Source organism: Durio zibethinus, chromosome 4 (genome assembly GCF_047325235.1).
Source record: "Durio zibethinus cultivar Kanyao isolate XHJ-2024 chromosome 4, ASM4732523v1, whole genome shotgun sequence".
Classification (NCBI taxonomy): domain Eukaryota; kingdom Viridiplantae; phylum Streptophyta; class Magnoliopsida; order Malvales; family Malvaceae; genus Durio; species Durio zibethinus.
In genome coordinates this window covers 17,279,722-17,297,610 of record NC_143165.1, presented here as the reverse complement: position 1 = coordinate 17,297,610, position 17,889 = coordinate 17,279,722, and the positions used below count along the sequence as shown (strand labels likewise).

General features: G+C 26.1%; 1 protein-coding gene across 1 annotated transcript; it reads right to left on the bottom strand.

Moving 5' to 3' along the window:
- Positions 1 to 7,845: 7,845 nt before the first annotated feature.
- On the bottom strand, positions 7,846 to 9,569 carry LOC111288080 (uncharacterized). Its single transcript, XM_022878840.2, has one exon. It carries the CDS (start codon positions 9,085 to 9,087, stop codon positions 8,293 to 8,295), a length of 795 nt encoding a protein of 264 aa, XP_022734575.2. The 5' UTR covers positions 9,088 to 9,569; the 3' UTR covers positions 7,846 to 8,292.
- Positions 9,570 to 17,889: the final 8,320 nt, after the last annotated feature.

Sequence of the window (17,889 nt, the reverse complement as noted above, 5' to 3'; positions counted from 1 at the left end):
TACTTGCTCTGCTTCACCAATCATTGTGAATACAATTGCTTTAGAAGTAGAAGACCTAAAAACCAAGTAACTTTTCTTTAAAAAAAAGAAAAATTTGACAATAAATTAACAAACTAACTTATATGACTACATGCAGATGTCTCTAACGTAGCAAAAAGGTTGAAATTGTTGAACTCAATGTTGTAAGAAAACTTATAGTAGAAGAAGAAAAAAAGGATAAATAGAGTGACTATTGAGGAATTGCTTAAACAAAATCCAAATGAAGCAAAGGTATATCAATGATTTTGATACACTATGATAAACAACCATAAATGTAGGTTGCAAGTAACATATATTACATTCATAATTGCATAACACTAAATTCACATTAGAAGCAATAATTTTGGAACTTGATGCATCCCATGGCTAATTTTACAACAGTTATAGTGAATGCACTCAAACACTCTTTCCTATTATAAGAAATTCAAGTGTACTTAACACCTGAAAAAATGCCTATTCCTAGGCATTTAATTTTAAACACAAGACCTAGAAAAGCAAATATATATTGTCAAATACTAAAGTTTATAGAATATTTAGATGCAAATTGCCAATCATAGTTGAAAACCACACTAATATTGCACAATTCATGTTTTTCGGAATTTTGACAAATGGTTAGTCTAAGGATCTATCATGAGCCTCATTCCTATGACAAATGGAAACCTTTTCATCCTTCCAAAACCATTGAAAAACCTAGAGAATGAGAAAATGATTTTTCAAGTTTCCATTACCAAACAGTCAATTGAAAAACAAGGCCTTCAATACTCCAACACTGTTTTCCTTCCAGATGGTATTAAAAACAAAACAATGGCTACTAATGTCCACTTCAGCAAATACAAGCACATATAAACAAGAACAAGAGCTCCATGAAAATTACCTCAATCACCAATACAAAGTATTATCTCTAAAGATTTGTTTAATAAAAAATCACTAAAAAAAAAAGGTAAAATCCACTTAACTTCATCAACAAATATATATATGTATTCAATTAACTACTTAAACTCACATGAAATGTCCATTATACTATCCACAAACATCAACAAGAAAGGAAAGGAGAAAGCCAAAGAATAAAGGTGTTGTAACATGTAAGAAAGAACATTAACTTACAAACAAAACACACACAACACATTAATTGGAATTCAAAACCCTTACATATGACTCAATACCTTCTTTATTTAATTTTAGGAACTTACAAGATGCCGTACCAAAAAAAAGAAAGTAGCATTATTAAATATTTAAGCAAAAGAACATATGTTATTGTGTTTAATATAGATTTCTAGATTTTATATATGAACAACATATATGACTTATCATGTTATTAATAGATCATGAGTTTCTACCATATTATTATCTATGAATTCAATTAATGGATAATTTCAATTTAAACCTCTATAACGCATGGAAAACTACCTAGTATATATATGTTTAAGTTTTTTTTTGTCTAATTAAAGAGCTATGCATGCATTCTGCTGAATAATGCATGATTGAATTAGGCTATAAATCTAGGTTACTTTTTTGTAAATGGTTTTAGCTTTAGCTCTTTAATCCCCATAGTTCATGGATTCATGTATTTAAGAAATTAGTGATGAAAGTAAGGTTTTGTATTTAAATTTATCAATTAATACATACCAAAATTTCATTAAATTCATTAAGGTTCGTAGTTATTTGCTATCATCATTAATGATCATAAAAATCTTTGATTTCAATAATTTCCTCTACATTTTAAAAGCATATTTTATTGCTTTCTTTAGTAAAATCAGAATAAGTTATGAAGTGACAAAAAAAAAAAAAAAACCAAATGAGTTATAACAAAATTGTTATCATAAACTTTGGAGTACTTACCCTTTTATATAAACACAATAGAGAAATAACCACAGCAACCAGTGGGAAGCAACCTAATAATTATTATTTTTATCTGCAAGTCTTTGTTTGAGTGATACATGTTCTTTTTTATAGTCAAGTTAAAATGTTTCTTCATCCTCTTTGATTGAATGTCATTTTGTTTTATGAGTATTTATTATATATTATGTTAATGATTTTTGCAAAAAATAAAAATAAATAAATAAATTACAGGTAGCCAAAACAACTACCAAGGGGAAATACTATTATCTCTCTAAAATGCTTTAAAAAAAATAGAAAGAACAAAAACTAAGCAACCAAAACAACTACCAAGGGGAATGATCATTGATCCTTATGAAATGTTTTTTACTTTTGCTTTTCATTTTCTTTTATTTTTTATTTCCTTTATTTAGAATCAAAACAAAAAAAAAAAAAATTAGTTAGCATAAGTAAGTATGACTAAAAATATTAAGAAAAAGTTAAATATACAATTAGTCCTTGTACTTATATTAAATTTAAACTTTAGTCCCTATAATATAATTGTTGAAATTAGATTCTCATTCTAGTTTAATTTATCAATATTGGTCCAATTGATGACACCGTTACTTCATTTCCATTAAATAGATGATGTGACCATTAACCATGCTGACATGGCATTGACTAGTTGATATGGCAATTAGGATTGATAAAATCAATTCTTAAATTATACAAATGGTCCCTATACTCATATGAAATCTGAAATTTAGTCACTGTACTTACACAAAATTTAATTCCTTTAATATAAAAAAATATTGTGAATTTTTTTAGTTTTTTCAAAATATTAAATTTTAAAAATATTTGAGTTCCTCTAAAATGTTAGTTTTTATTATATATAATTAATTATTAATAATTCATATTAATAATAGTATTATCATTTATATTAATCAATTATAATATTTATAATTTAAATTAATATATCAAAGTTAATATTATTTTAATTAGTATAAATATATCATAATGAGAATTTTCAATTTTTTTAGTCTTACCAAAAAAATATTTAAATAATTAAATTTGAATCTAACTTAATACTCTTTTAACAAGACTAATAACATAAAATTAATATAGTAAAAATATAATAAAATAAGTAAATTTATTAAAAATAGTATAACTAAAGTTTATATAATTTATAACTAAACACATCAAATATTTGATAAAAATAATTTTTAAAATAATTAAATTTTTTCTTAATTCTAAAATTTTTGTATTTTATGAGTATTTGACTTACTTTAAGTCAAAAAATCTCTAACATCCTACAATTTCTAGTGACAAAAGAAAGCACAAATTTAAAGTAAAAATGTAATATTATAATTTAGAATTTTGTTTCGACAAAAATGATTTTCAAAAGCCTAAGTTTTGAAAAGTTTCAAAGACTAAAAATTTACAAATCATCATAAACATCATAGATCGGTTTAAATTTGTTTGTAAAGACTTGCAAAGTTTTGGCCCTAAGTATCAAGACACTTATTCCACTCTTCTATATCTCTTATATTTAGGTAGAGCTTTATAAATACCTCTAACTTAAGAGTTTCCAAATTACCTCCACAAAAATTGAGTTAATGCCTCATATAAATAATAACTATTAAGAGTCCCCCTATATTTAGAGTAAATCTCAAAGGCTATATTTATTTGGAATATTATCTTATTTGTAAAATATTTTTTCTTTAAAACCTCATTTATAAAACATATGCATGATAGGTACAAACATAATAATAATATGAATGCATGATAATTATACATGAATAATAAAGTATGAATGTATGACAATTCAAGAATGCATGGAGTAACAAAGTACAATGGTTGCAAACGCATTAATGGGATCAAGGGTCTAGGTTAGAGTTTAAAGTTAAGCTTATGGTTGGTTTAGGTTTTGGGATTGATTTAAGGTCTAGGTTAGGGTTTAAGGTTAGGTTTGGGTTAAGATTTAAGGTTTAGTTTAGGGCTTAGGTTTAGTTTAGGGTTTTGGGGTTTAGGTGTAAGGTTTAGATATAGTTTGGGGTTTAGAGTTGCGTTTAGAGTTTGGTTCAGCATTTAATGTTCAATTTAGGGCTTAAGGTTTAGAGTTTAGGGTTTAGATTTTAGGTTTGAGGTTTAGGTTTAAAGCTTGGGTTTTGGTTTAAGGTTTGAGAATTTCTAGTGACAAAGGAAATCACGAATTTAAAATAAAAATATAATACTATAACTTATAATTTTGTTTATGCAAAAATGATTTCTAGAAGCATAAGCTTTGGAGGCTAAAACTTTATAAATTATCACAAATAAATTTAAACCAATCTATTCTATTGGTGATGATTTAAACCCTAAGCCATAAATCTAAACCTTAAACCCTATAAATTATATAAATTTTAGTTATATTATTTTTAATAAATTTTAACTTATTTTATTATATTTTTAATATATTAATTTTACATTATTAGTCTTATTAAAAGATTATTAGATTCGAACTTAATTATTTAAATAAGTTTTGTTTTTGTGAAACAAAAAAAATTGAAAGTTCTTATTATAATATTTCTATACTAATTAAAATAATATTAATTTTGATATATTAATTTATATTATTAATATTATGATAGATTAATATAAATGATAAAAACATTATTAATATTATATTATTAATAATTTTGAAAAAATTAAAAAAATTAAAAATATTTTTATATTAGAGAGATTAAATTTTAAATTTTGTGCTAGTATAAGGACTAACTTTTAAATTTCATATAAATATAAGAACTAAATTTTAAATTTCGTATGAATATAAAGATCATTTATATAATTTAACAATTGATATTATCAATCTTAATTGTTATGTCAGCAAATAAATATCATGTCAATATAATCAATAGCTACATCAACATGATCAATGATTACGTCAACTTTTAAATGAAAATAAAATAACAATATCATTAATTGAATCAATATTATTAAATTATACTAATACAAATATTCAATTTCAAGGAATTATTTTATAGAATAAAGTTTAAATTTTATATAAGTATATGGATTAATTGTATAATTTAACCAAAAAAAAAAAAGAACGTTCGGTAGTTAAAGAATAATAAACAAAAAGTTTTTGATGATGGGGAGAATGCTTGGAAGTAGTGTTATCAGGCTCAATGGTCCAACCAGTCCCACGCACCAAGGCGGCCAGCGCATCATTAATAGGTATGACAAAATACATTTTAAAAAAATAAAATAAAATAAAATATATATTATTAGTTGGTCTTTTTTAAATTATATATCAAAATTCATCTCACAACGGCGGTAGCTCCAAAGGGAGTGGCAGTAGGGCTCACTGAGGTTCCAATAAATTCCCTTTTTTATAATTTTTATTTTAAATAATATATTTCAAATTTTGATTTTTGCAGTTTGTAGTCAGATTTTTTTTAACTGTTATCATCTTCCATTATTATTTGTTTCTTGACATGGAATTTTTCAAAAATAAAAAAACAAAAAAACGATTTGCTGTTAGATCAACAAGGTGAGGATCCTGAAACTCTTGAGAGTACTGTTTTCTTTCCTTCGTTCTTCATATTCATTTCATAATTTCCTTTCTTAATTTCTTTCAAGAAAATGATGAATCTTCCTATTTTTCAAGTCTACAATCACTGGATTTACTTTATTGTTTAATTTGAATGATGGCAGTGAGGTCATTGAAGCCTTGATTTGAAGTTCCATTTTTTGCGACCATTGCCACGCTCAACAACTCTCATTGCCTCCCTGTCTCTCCGAAAGCACAATTTAAAGCTTCTGCGCCAGAAATGGCACTCGCTAAATCCGAAAAAAGTCAAAATTCTGGCAGATCTAAGACCGTGGGTTCATTGTAGATATTAACTTGTTTTCTTACGGTAGTTTATGAGTTTATATTTTATACATTTTTAGTATATAAATTTTATATATTATTATTAAATAAATTGATATTATTTTATTGATGAAATGAATTAGATGTCATTTCATTAATAATTAATTTTTTTAAAAATATTAATTTTTTATATATTTATTTTAAAAATTAATATTTATTAATTAATAAAATATTATTTTATAATTTATTGATAATATATAAAATTTACACATTAATAATATATTAAATATAAAGTCATTGTCTATTGTAGATATTATCATGAAGAGATTATTTAGTTAATCTTTATCTATTCTTTGTAGATATTATCAGATATAATATCAGATATAGTCGGTTTATCGCATTCCAGTTAACTGCACGAGATGTAACCTTGTATAAATGAAAGTCGACCACATGACTTGTACATTGACATGTGTGCTGGGAGTAAATTTGAGGTGAACAAGGCATTTAGGTATTGCAATTTAAAATTAGAGATTGATGTAAAAAATTATTTATTTAATAAAAAAATTATAGCTCGAAAATAAAAGAAGAAATTATATGTATTTAAATTTGAATTTAAGATTTTTTTGATATTATTTTTTAAAGATGATTATATAAAATAAATAAGTTATATTTCAAATTTGAAATGAGAGTTTTTTTTTATTATTATGTGCAGATATATAAAGTTATTTTAGTAAAACATAATTTAATATGAAATTTATTTATTTAATTTTAAATTTTGATTTATAGGTTTGTAATTGAGTTCTATATAACTTTTTATTTTATAAAATGACTTGACAAATATAATGAATTTCTCTTTTATTTCTATACTTTTTGATATATTGAAATATAGTTTTTGAGATATTAAAATTATCTTTTTCGTGGTCGTAAAAATTTCGTAGTGATACATATAATATAAAAAAAATTTAAATTGCCTTGCTCATTTTAAAAAATTACATCTAAATAACATAGTTCCCAAAGACAATTCTTTTTAAATTTGTTAGTTATTTACATAAATTAAATCTAGATTATATAGGTTTCTAAAACAAAATTTTTTAAATTATCTTACTCATTTTAAATAATTACAAATTATATTAAATATATCTCAAAAGGGAACGCGAGTTTTTGTTAGATTAAAACTAAGACTCAAAAAAACGTATCTTTTGCTATCCGTAATTTAACACGTAAATGACAACCCAATTCTTATGTTTGAGATGATTTATTTCGAGTTAATTTTTGGACAAGGTTTTCTGTTTTAAAAAAAATTTTGACATATGGTATTATTTTACTAATAAAAATATATTTTTTATTTAATTTTAATTTTAAAATAACTATTGATATAAAAATTTTTAATAATTTAATAATATTTTTGAATAAATGAACCTAAATTAAGTGTCAGTTGGACCAAGTCCCAATTTTGGCATTTATTAGCGTCAATAAACCTAATTCAACGTCGATATCCATATAAAGTTTTTACACAATTTTTAAATTATGTCATTTTAATATTTTATTAATATTATTTTTTTATTGTATCATCATATTATATTTAAAATTATTAAAAAAATTATTTTTTTGAATAAATAGATATATATTATCATTTACAAATAATACTATTTTATGTGTATTAACTTCTCAAACATATTCTTAAATATTTATTCAGATTGAATATTGAAAATTTTTTAATAAAATAAAATCAGTAATTTAGTTTTAAAAATATAATAATATGTATTCTTTTATAATTCAAATTTCAATCAAAATCTTTGTTTTGAAAAAATTGGTAAAATATTTATGGTCACATCACCCCCAATCCCAATATCCATTAATTGTTTGTCAGCAGTCTCTCCATCCTTGTGAAAATGTGACTTCATCTAAATCAAAGACCGCCGATCAAAGACACGGGCCATATTAGATAGGGTGGCTTCGATCAAGTCGAGCCAGGCAGCCAGCAATCCAGCACTAACAATCTTATTAGTAAATGATTTTATTTTATATTATATTTAAGCTGATGAAAAGCTGAGATAGAGGGCCCCTTAATCATCACTTCTTTTCTAAAGCCAATGCATTAGGAACTGTTCTGTCTTTAAACCAAGATAGAACAAAAAGACACCAAAACATGGTCCCTCTTGGACCCAAATGCACAATCTTATTACTTTGTATTTTAAATCAAGCAAAACAACAAAAGGAAGCATCAATCACGGTTGAAGACAGAAAAAAAGATGGCCACATTTAATTAATTATAGATTGAAAAAGAAAAAAAAATGAAAAAGAAGTAAGCATGGATAGCCATGAAAGAGAAATCCCATGTTTACCTGTCTGCTAAGTCCATAACAATGATGATATGCATGAAAAAGGAGAATAACACCCATTTGATCTGTTGTTTCACTGTTGTTTTTCACTCTAAAAAAAGTAAACCAGATTCCCCATTGTACTTTGATAAGACCAATCTCTTTCTCTGCTAAATTTTCTTCTTTCAATTTACAGATATGCTAATTCATGAACAGCTAAAACCCAACTGTACTTGAAAGTTTCAGTCTTTGGAACTGAAATTTTCAGCTTTTCTTCTTTTTCACCTTACCGTTACAGAAGAGTGAACCAAACCCAAAAAAACTCACAGTTGCATTGGAAATGAATGGATGTGGAAGATTCAAAACAGGACTGACTCGAACTCCATTTCCATATGCTCCATAATTCTTCTTTAATGGATGCTGTTGGGTAGAACTGTAAGTGTAAAATGCACCAGAAGAACTTGGCCCTGATGATTTTCTTGACAAAGATGGCCGCTTCTGCAAATGCTGCTTCTGGGTTTCTTTTGAAAGCATTGTTGGTTTTGGATTTGGAGCTGAACCAGTTGAATTGCTGCGTGAAAGAAACTGAAGTGAGCGGATTAGGCTTTTGCTTCGAGTACTCTCACAATTGAGGCTACTGCTTCTTTTGAACTGCCAGAAAGATCTGGACGCAGGCTTGTCATCTGCATCAATACTCATGGACAAAAATTCTTTCAATCTTTTCTTCCCTGTGTTGTCTGCAGTTTTCTGATGGGGAGAAGAAGCAACAGGCTCAGATTGATGATAAACTTGTTTCGCAACAACCGTTTTTTTCTTGATTTCAATTGGTAGAATCTTGCCATTCGAAAAGAGCTCATCAGCTGAGGGCAATTCTTGGACAAAACTATTGCCAAAGCAGAAATCGAAATCCGAACTGGAATCCAAGAGTGATGTGTCCAATCTCCGGTGATGTTGTTCTTCAATGGGTTCTGCATCATCTTTTTGGCTGAGATCATGAGAAAACGAGATTCTTGGGCTGATTCCTGCGCTTGAAATCTCTGAGAAAACTTCAACTGCCATAGTCAGTACTGTTACCTGAACCTCAGAAACATGTTTTAGCTCAAGTTTCCATTCCCAGAGAGCGGGCAGAAGATTCAAAAACCTCAACGAACACCAGACTATGTTATTAAATGTAGTAGTAGATATAGATTTTGGTGTCAAAGCAAAGGAAAAAAAAGGAGAGAGAGAACAGAAATATTATAGGCGATACAAAGTCAGCAATTGTAGGCCGTAGCTTTTTCTTTTCTGTCTCTGTAGCAAAGAGCATTTGCCAACATTGGGAGATCGATTACGGAGATTGAGGCAGAGAAACAATTGATTCCATTGTCCCAAGTTTAACAGAAAGAAAGAGAAAAGAATAAAAGGAACGAGAGTTGTTGAATTTAAGCACCGAAAGTCTAGAAAAGGATCTTCTCTAGGTGGGTTTCCAATGAAACTTTTACTTTAGGAATGGAACCTCTAAGATTGAGACACACCTTTACCTTACAATTGTTTGGATTTCACTGGCTAACCCAAATTTTATTGTATGATATGGTAATTCGTTTATATAAAATATTTATAATTTGTACATTTATATTATATTTTATATAAAATATAATGTTATAATTTATATGAATATAAAAAATATATCTTATTTTTTAAAAATTTATATTAAAATTTTAAATTATATTATTTTTATATACTTTTATATTTTTTATGCCGTATTATTTGTTATATAAATTAAGATAAGAATTTGACGATGGCCATCTAATCATATTTTAACAAAAACCTCAAATATGATTAACCATACGCTTGGATGATTGGATCTGATCTAGACAACAATATGCTTGTTTATATATATTAGATCTAAATTGAGAATCAGCTCTGGAATTTCATTTGCCTTTTCAATAATTTGGAGGACAGTTTCAAGGATTTTCAACCAAATATTTCAGGTTGTCTAATTGGTGGAAACACAAGGCCGATAATTGATTGGGCTAACATTTATATGGCACGCGACGTAGTGTCCATGTCACTATAGAAATTAAAACAATGGGGCTTAGCCAAAATAATACCCTTGGATATAGGATATTATAGTTAAAATGCTCGGCACCGTTAGAATTTAGTGACTCAATTTTAAAGAAATTTTCATTTAACAAACACACGAGGACATGTTGGTAAGAGACAAGAGGAAGAAGTCATCTATGGGATAACAAATGGATGTGTCTCTCAAGCATCATCAGAAATTAACAACTCGATCTTCATCCAAGACTCATGTCCGACGCCGATATAGTTTCCATTGTCTAATCTTGATCACCTTGCCCAACGCACATTTGTGTCTTTCTATGTGGAATTCACAAGTGTGGATGTTGGCTAATGGCCACTAATGTAAATATTACGAAAAATAAATATGCATGTTGTATTTAAATTATAAAAATCAAATAATTAAAATATGCATAACTTTTTATTCAGCGATCAGCCGTATTCATCTCTTCTAAAAAGAAATTTTCTATGTTTAAAACTAAATTACAAGGGCTCCCTGCTATTGTATGTCTATTGGGACCGAAACTCGACTTGAAATTATTGGTCATTTTAGTATATTACCCTAAATAAAAATGTAAAATTCTTAACATTGGTATAATGTAGTTGACAGGTAGGCAAACGTGGGCAAAAATTATAAAGAAATCTAGAGATCTGACTCGGAAGTCAGAGGAAGGGTGAAGGAAGGGAGGGAGGGACACTAAGGGAGGGCTGTCAGAATGTGTGCTGAAGTCCTTTCATTCCTCGTCACATGTTGCATGTTACACGTAGTCCGGTGCCCTTGAGGACCCATTTGGCATTTCCTAGTCCTAGGAGATTTCACTTACTACTCCTCTTTTGAGGTTATAACACCAAGTAGTTACTGCATGATATACATATATATATATATATATATCATGTAGTGACTGCTTATTATATGCTCTATATATATCTATTTTTGGCTAATTCCATTATTTACATTTTTGAAAAATCGTTATCTAATTTTTTCAAGATATTTTATTTTAATTAATTAATTTGAAAATATCAAATTATGCAAAAGGTCCTCATAATCTTTTAAAATTTAGAATTTCATCCATGCATTATAATTAATACAAATTTAATTTTTTTATTATTTTGATTTAATAATTTTAGTCTAATTACTAACTCCATTGATTTGTTGCCTTTAAAAAAGTTGACATCATTGTTGACTTGATAACATAGATGTTGACTTTGTAAATGTGACAAGTTAGATGTATAAAATCAATTATCAAATTATGCAAATGTTTATTGAACTCATATGAAATTTAAACTTTAGTCCCTTTAGTATAATTACATAAAAATCTCATCATCATACAAGTTGAATTTGATAATGTTGATTCAATTATTAATAAAAATCTTACTGTTTTACTTTCTAAAAATCAACTTCTAATTTTAAAAAAAAAAATCAAAATTTTTAAAATTTTAGAGTCTTTTCTTATTTTTAAAATATTACATTTAATATTTTTTAAAATTTTATTTTTTTAGAATCTTTCTTAATTCTATAAATTTAATTTGATTATTTAAAAATTCAATATTTTGAATTTTTTAAAAAATTTGAGATTTTTTTAAATATTAAATATTAAATTTTTCAATATTTTAATTTTTTAAAAATTTAATTTATGAATTTTTAAAATTTTTTTAATTTTAACATTTTATTTAAAAAATTTTAATTTTAATAATTTTAATTTTTTTTGGAATATTTATAAAATTTTCTATATTTTTAAATTTTATGTTTTATAATTTTTTTGACATTTTTGTGTTTTAAAAATGATTTTAGGAATCTTAAAAATTGTCTACACATTTTTTATTTATTTAGTGAATAATAAATCAGAATCAAAAGCTATTCATGCTTCGCTATTACTCTGTTTTACCATAGATTTTTATGTTCTTCCACTTTAAATATACCAAAACAAAACAAATTTTAATGACCATGTCTTCTTCATAATTTATTTATTTATTTAAATATTAAAAACTATAGAAAATTTCTAACAAAATAAAAAATTTATAAAAATTTCAAAAAATTAATATTGAAAATTTCTAAAATTTTTGAAATATTCAATCTTTTTTAAAAACAAAATCTAATTTTAAAAAATTCAAAAAAAAATGATTTTTAAAAAATTAAAAAATTAAAATATTAAATTTAATATTTTAAAAATATGAGAAAAAATCTAAAAAAATTAAAATATTAATTTTTTAGAAAAATTAAAATCTAATTCTTAAAAAAATGATTTTTATTAGTAATTAGACCAACATTATTAAGTTCAACTTATACGGCGATGAGATTTTTATAAAATTATATTAAAAAGACTAAATTTAAAATTTCATGTAAGTACAATAACCATTAACATAATTTAACAATTAATTTCATCCATCTAAGTTACCATATTAGCAAGATCACTACCATGTCAGCAAAGTTAACGCCAATGTAATCAAGTTAACGGTCATATCAGCATTTTTAACGATAAAAAATTGACAAAATTAGTGATTAGACTAAAATTATCAAACCAAAATAGTATAAGGACTAAATTTACATAAATTATAGTATAAGGATTGAATTCCAAATTTTGGCATAATATAGAGACTTCTGATATAATTTAACCTTTTAAAAAATAAAAATTTTAATTGCCGATATTTATGAGTACTATCATTTTGACCACTTAATGGTTTAAAAATGATGAATCCCTCGTTTGAATTTTCATGTGATCACCATTTTTTGACTAAGTAGTATATCTAGGTATTGTTTTAGCTTGTGATAATAAAAAATTTTATTTTTCATTTTTTTTACTATGATGCTTCTAAAATTTAGATCATGCCTTATTGATTGGTATTGTTTTTTATCTTTATTTCTAAGACTCAAATACCACTATATTGCTTGATAATCATATCCATGATCAACACTTTGCTTTACCTTACAACCAAAATTTTTGTTGTTTAATTCCTGTTAGAAATATTTTCAAAATATAAAAATATTTGATTAAGTAAATTGACTTAATCAAAAGAAAATTCATATTATGTTATTTAACTTACAGAATGGTTCATAGAATATGATTGTAGACATAAAGAATTTAATGTAGAAGATTGATTACACAGGCAATCAATTGCCATGCAAAAAGGAGTCAATTCCCTTAGGCTTCAAGGAAGAACAATTGACTACTATTGGCATGGAGTTGTTTGCTTTAAAAAACAAAAGCTAAACTTAGTTTCTATATAAATACTAGTCATTACCGGCCTTAAGCAATCGACTTTTATGATTCGATATAAATAGAAATGATTCCAAACCCTAATGGAATTGATTGCTATTGATTGATAGTCTTTTGGATATTGGCTTAAGTTTAGAGCAATTGATTGTTAACAAATACAAGTCAGTTGCTTTATAGGAGGTCGAATGTAGAACTTTTCAGGAAATTGAAAGGAGTTAACCGCTTACTTGTTGAATGCATTATGAAATATGAAAAGAGTCGACTGTCTTACGATAACAATCATTTTAGAAATTAGAATTACAAAAAGGTAGTCGACTGCTAAATTTAATATTTTAAAAATATAAAAAATCAAAAAATTAATTTTTTAAAAAATTTTAAAATATAATTTTAAAAAAATAAAAAAAATATGATTTTTATTAATAATTGAACTAACATTATTAAGTTCAACTTATAAGAAGACAAGATTTTTGTAAAATTATACTAGAGTGACAATTTTAAATTTCGTGTGAGTACAAAGATAGTTTGCATAATTTAATATTTGATTTCGTCCATCTAAGTTGTCATGTTAGTAAAATCAATGCCACTTGTCAAGTCAACAGTCACGTCTCTTAAAAATTATTATTCCCTATTAGAAATGAAAGATGTGACAAAATTTTTTTTTCAAATAAATTGATTAGCTTAGTACATCAAGGTTCCATTCTATTCAAGAAGGTTTTACCACTTGAAGGGCATAAAAGACATGTATATTTTCTCATCCAAGCTTACACATAAATCATAGATTTTTCTAAAAAGCATGAATCCCTTGAAAAACCAAACATGTCTGACACTCTTTTTAGTATCCAAATGTGGCATTTTGATATATGTTAAGGTCAACTTGTGATGGGCTCAAAATTTTGGAATGTTATTTAAGAATGAAAAAAGAAGGCTTAAATTTTGAAAATCAATCTTTTTAATGGATTTCAAACTTTTAGGGCCTCACGTTCTTGGATGTTTCAAGGGTTTGAATTGCTTTTTATTGACTTCTATTATTTTGCTTGGCATGGTTTCAAAGTCTTTCAAGATTGCTTTAAATTGCCCCTTTTATTTTTTATGGTTTTCACCTTAGCACCACATCTCTTTTTCCTTTTTTTTTCTTTCATTCTTTTTTTTTTTATTATTACCTTAGTAATTAAGAATTTAAACTTATTCAAAATGAGTTAATGATCTAAATAGGTAATTAGGTAATAAAAGAAGACAACAAGGTTCATAGGTTTTATAGCTATTTGTTAAAGAGAAGTTCTTTAATTTTAAGTATCCATGCTTAATCCTCTATGAACTTTTCTACCAAAATAATGTAAGCCAAGGCTCAAGGTTTTCAAAGAAAAAGATAGATAGGCCCAAAATAGGCATTTAAGGGTGATTAAACTAAAGACCATTTTTTTTCATTTGAAAAAATCACTTTGGGGTTTTTGTCTTTTCATTTTTCCACATTTTTCACTCGATCATTCATTTTCATTTTCTTTTTTTCCTTTTTTTTTTCATTTTCTCCTTTTCATTTTTTTTTCCTTTTCTTATTTTCTCATTCTTTCACTTTTTCTTTATTTTTTTCTTTGAGTGGATTAAAAACTTTGAAAACTTTTTATTGGGCATTTGCCCTCAACATATAGGGTTCTTTCTTTGACTTTACTATACTTAACCTCTAAATACATCCCTTTTTACCCTTAATATGGAAAGTGATCCTTGATCAGGGTTTATTTAAAAATTTTTTTTATCAAGCTCAAAAGGATAAAAAGGGATAAATTTTTATATTTGTGAAGGTATGATGAAAGATGATCATTTATCATTTCAAGCATAGTTACTCAAATTTGAAAAGCAATTCTTTAAAAAAAAAGGATTGAAGAAAAGTTTTTTTTTTCAAAATTTTCTTTATTTGAGATTTTCCTAGTCTTTCTAACTTTTTTTGAATTCTCTAGTTTTCTCTCCGTGGTTTTTTTATAAATTTCTTAAGATCTTTTATTTTTGGATTCATTTAAATGTTTTAGATGTATGATGTCACAATAAAAAAGTTTCTTTCTCTTTCTTTTTTTTTCTTTCATTTCATTTCATTTTTATTTTTACTTTTTTTCTTACTTTTTCCTTTTTTTTTTTTGTTTTTACATGTCTCGCACATAATTAGAGAAAGATCCCACACTTTGTCAAACAATCCCTAATGAAGGTTAATATGAGAAAAAGGTCATGTGGAATGAACTCGTTTAAGGTGTCAAATGGTTCATGTCAATTTCACAAAAAATGGGTTAGTCATAACTTAAGTTGTCTTAAAGGCAATGAGTTCTTTTTTTAGATCAATGTGCCTTAAGACATTGGATAAAGATAATTTTAGGATATAGAACTAAAAGACTAGTATGCTTGAGATTATTTTAAAGGATTAGGGTGGCTTCGATTTTGGAAAATTTTAAAGCTATAACATAATCTTAACACATTAAATTATCACATTTGAATTCTTGAAAAATGTCGTGTTTACCTAATCTTCTAGAATTCCTAGTGAAATTGACTATCTCATTGTTTATTACCTAGGAAAAGATTATCATCTTTTTATATCACAATATTATCAGGTGAAGGTAAGATTCACGAATTCAAGTTCATGCCTCTAAAGGGATTATGGTTGATAAGTGAAATCATTTGAGTGATTTAGGATATGAGAGTACTCGAAAAAGGCATGAATGTATTTAATGAGTTTATTTCTAATAGTGATCACCAACTCTTTCGAGACTTTTTAGTCTTTTATTACAAAAGAAAACTTTATTTTTCTCCTTTTTTTTCAAGGCCCTTTTTTTTCTCTTTTTATGATTTTGTAAATTAATTATGTGGGGCTTCATTCAAATTCGATAATGTCTTTTTTTTCTTTTGAGAAAAATCTTAAAAAAATCCAAAACTTAAAGGAAATTAAAACCTCAAATGACAATATTCGCAAAGTTATGAGACGATATAATACATTATGTCCATTCATTCAAAGTAAACATTCAAACCCAATTCAAAATTCACATCCTCTATAATACTTTCAAAACAATATACAAGTTGATCAAATGCCCCTACTTGGTGTCTTAGTGTTAGAATCTGGACCGTTAATTCGACCTTATTCAATTATCATAGCCACGAACTAGCTCCTTAAATTTTGTAGGATTTACATTGATCAAAGACTGAATTGTATCCTTGAAAGCAATGTAATTTTCTATAGAATGTCTTTTGACCCCATGATGGTTTTCACAATTAGCATTTGGATTGCACCTTTTTAGGTAATGAGGCTTTCTAGGCTTTGTAGGTATAAGGAAAATCATATAACTATTGATAGGTAAAGAAAAAAGCTCAACATAGGAAATTGGAAGTGGATGGTATATTTTAACTTTTCTTTTTTTACTGCTTTATGGATAGCCTAGGTTTGTTTTTTTCTTTGTGAATATCTATGGTGAAGGAGTATGGTAAAAGGACATGGGGACATAAGGATGATATGGTTAATAAGGTATCACTTCTTATGGCTCACGAGATGCTGGGCTAGGACTTATACCTTTAAAGGTTTCTAAATGTTCTTCACATCATTATTCATCACAAACTAGTGAGACACCCCGATATTCACCCATTACAGGCTATAAATTAAAAAGATTCAATATGAGTGGAAATGTTTCACTAGCCATTGCAGAGCTATTCACCTCACAAGAGCATAACTACTTTATTTCTTACTAAAAAAGGTTAGTATAGAGTACATACATGCAATGTATATGTAAGTGTGTGCAAATAACATACAAGCTTTGACAAAATACCCCTATGCTAAATGCCTTGCAATTTATAACAATAACTTAAAATAAATGACATATTTAAAAATATGCATGAAATGTAAAACTTTTTTATTTTTTCAAATTTTATGTTTTTTTAAAATAAGAAAATTGAAGTTAAAACAAAATTTTTTCAATTTTTTAAAAAATTTTTGAATTTTTTTCACCTTTATAAGAAAGTAAGAAAATTAAAATTAAGGAATTAAGATTAAACACTAACCAGAACCATTAAACCAAAACTTAGGATAACATACAATCATTTTTTTACCTAACTCTAAAAAATAAATCCCTAGTGGAGTCATCAAGTTGTAGCAATGTGTGGGTTCAAAAACCCGACCATTGTACATGGAAAAACAAAAAGCATTTTCAAAATCATCAAAATCAATGAGTTGCCACCAATATTTTTTAAGGTGTAATTGGCCACTTATAATGTTATTCCTTTTACTAAAACATTAAAACAAGTAGAAAGTTTATTACAAAGATATTTTGATCTTTAAAAACAAAACTAGGTTTGAAGGCTTGGTTATGTATGGAGAATGATCAGCACCCCTACAATGCTCGTTAAAAAATGATACTAATTGATTGCATGTTATCCTTAAGTTTTTATAAAGATGGTCCTATTTTTAATGTTTGCAAATTAATTCCATAATTTTATTTATTCATTCCAAACATTTAATCTTTTTAAAATTTTATATTTAAGAAAAAGGACAAAACATTTTTTTTGGAACTCTAAACAAAACTAATTATTTTGGATCAAGATGAAAAGCCCTAAGTATTGAATT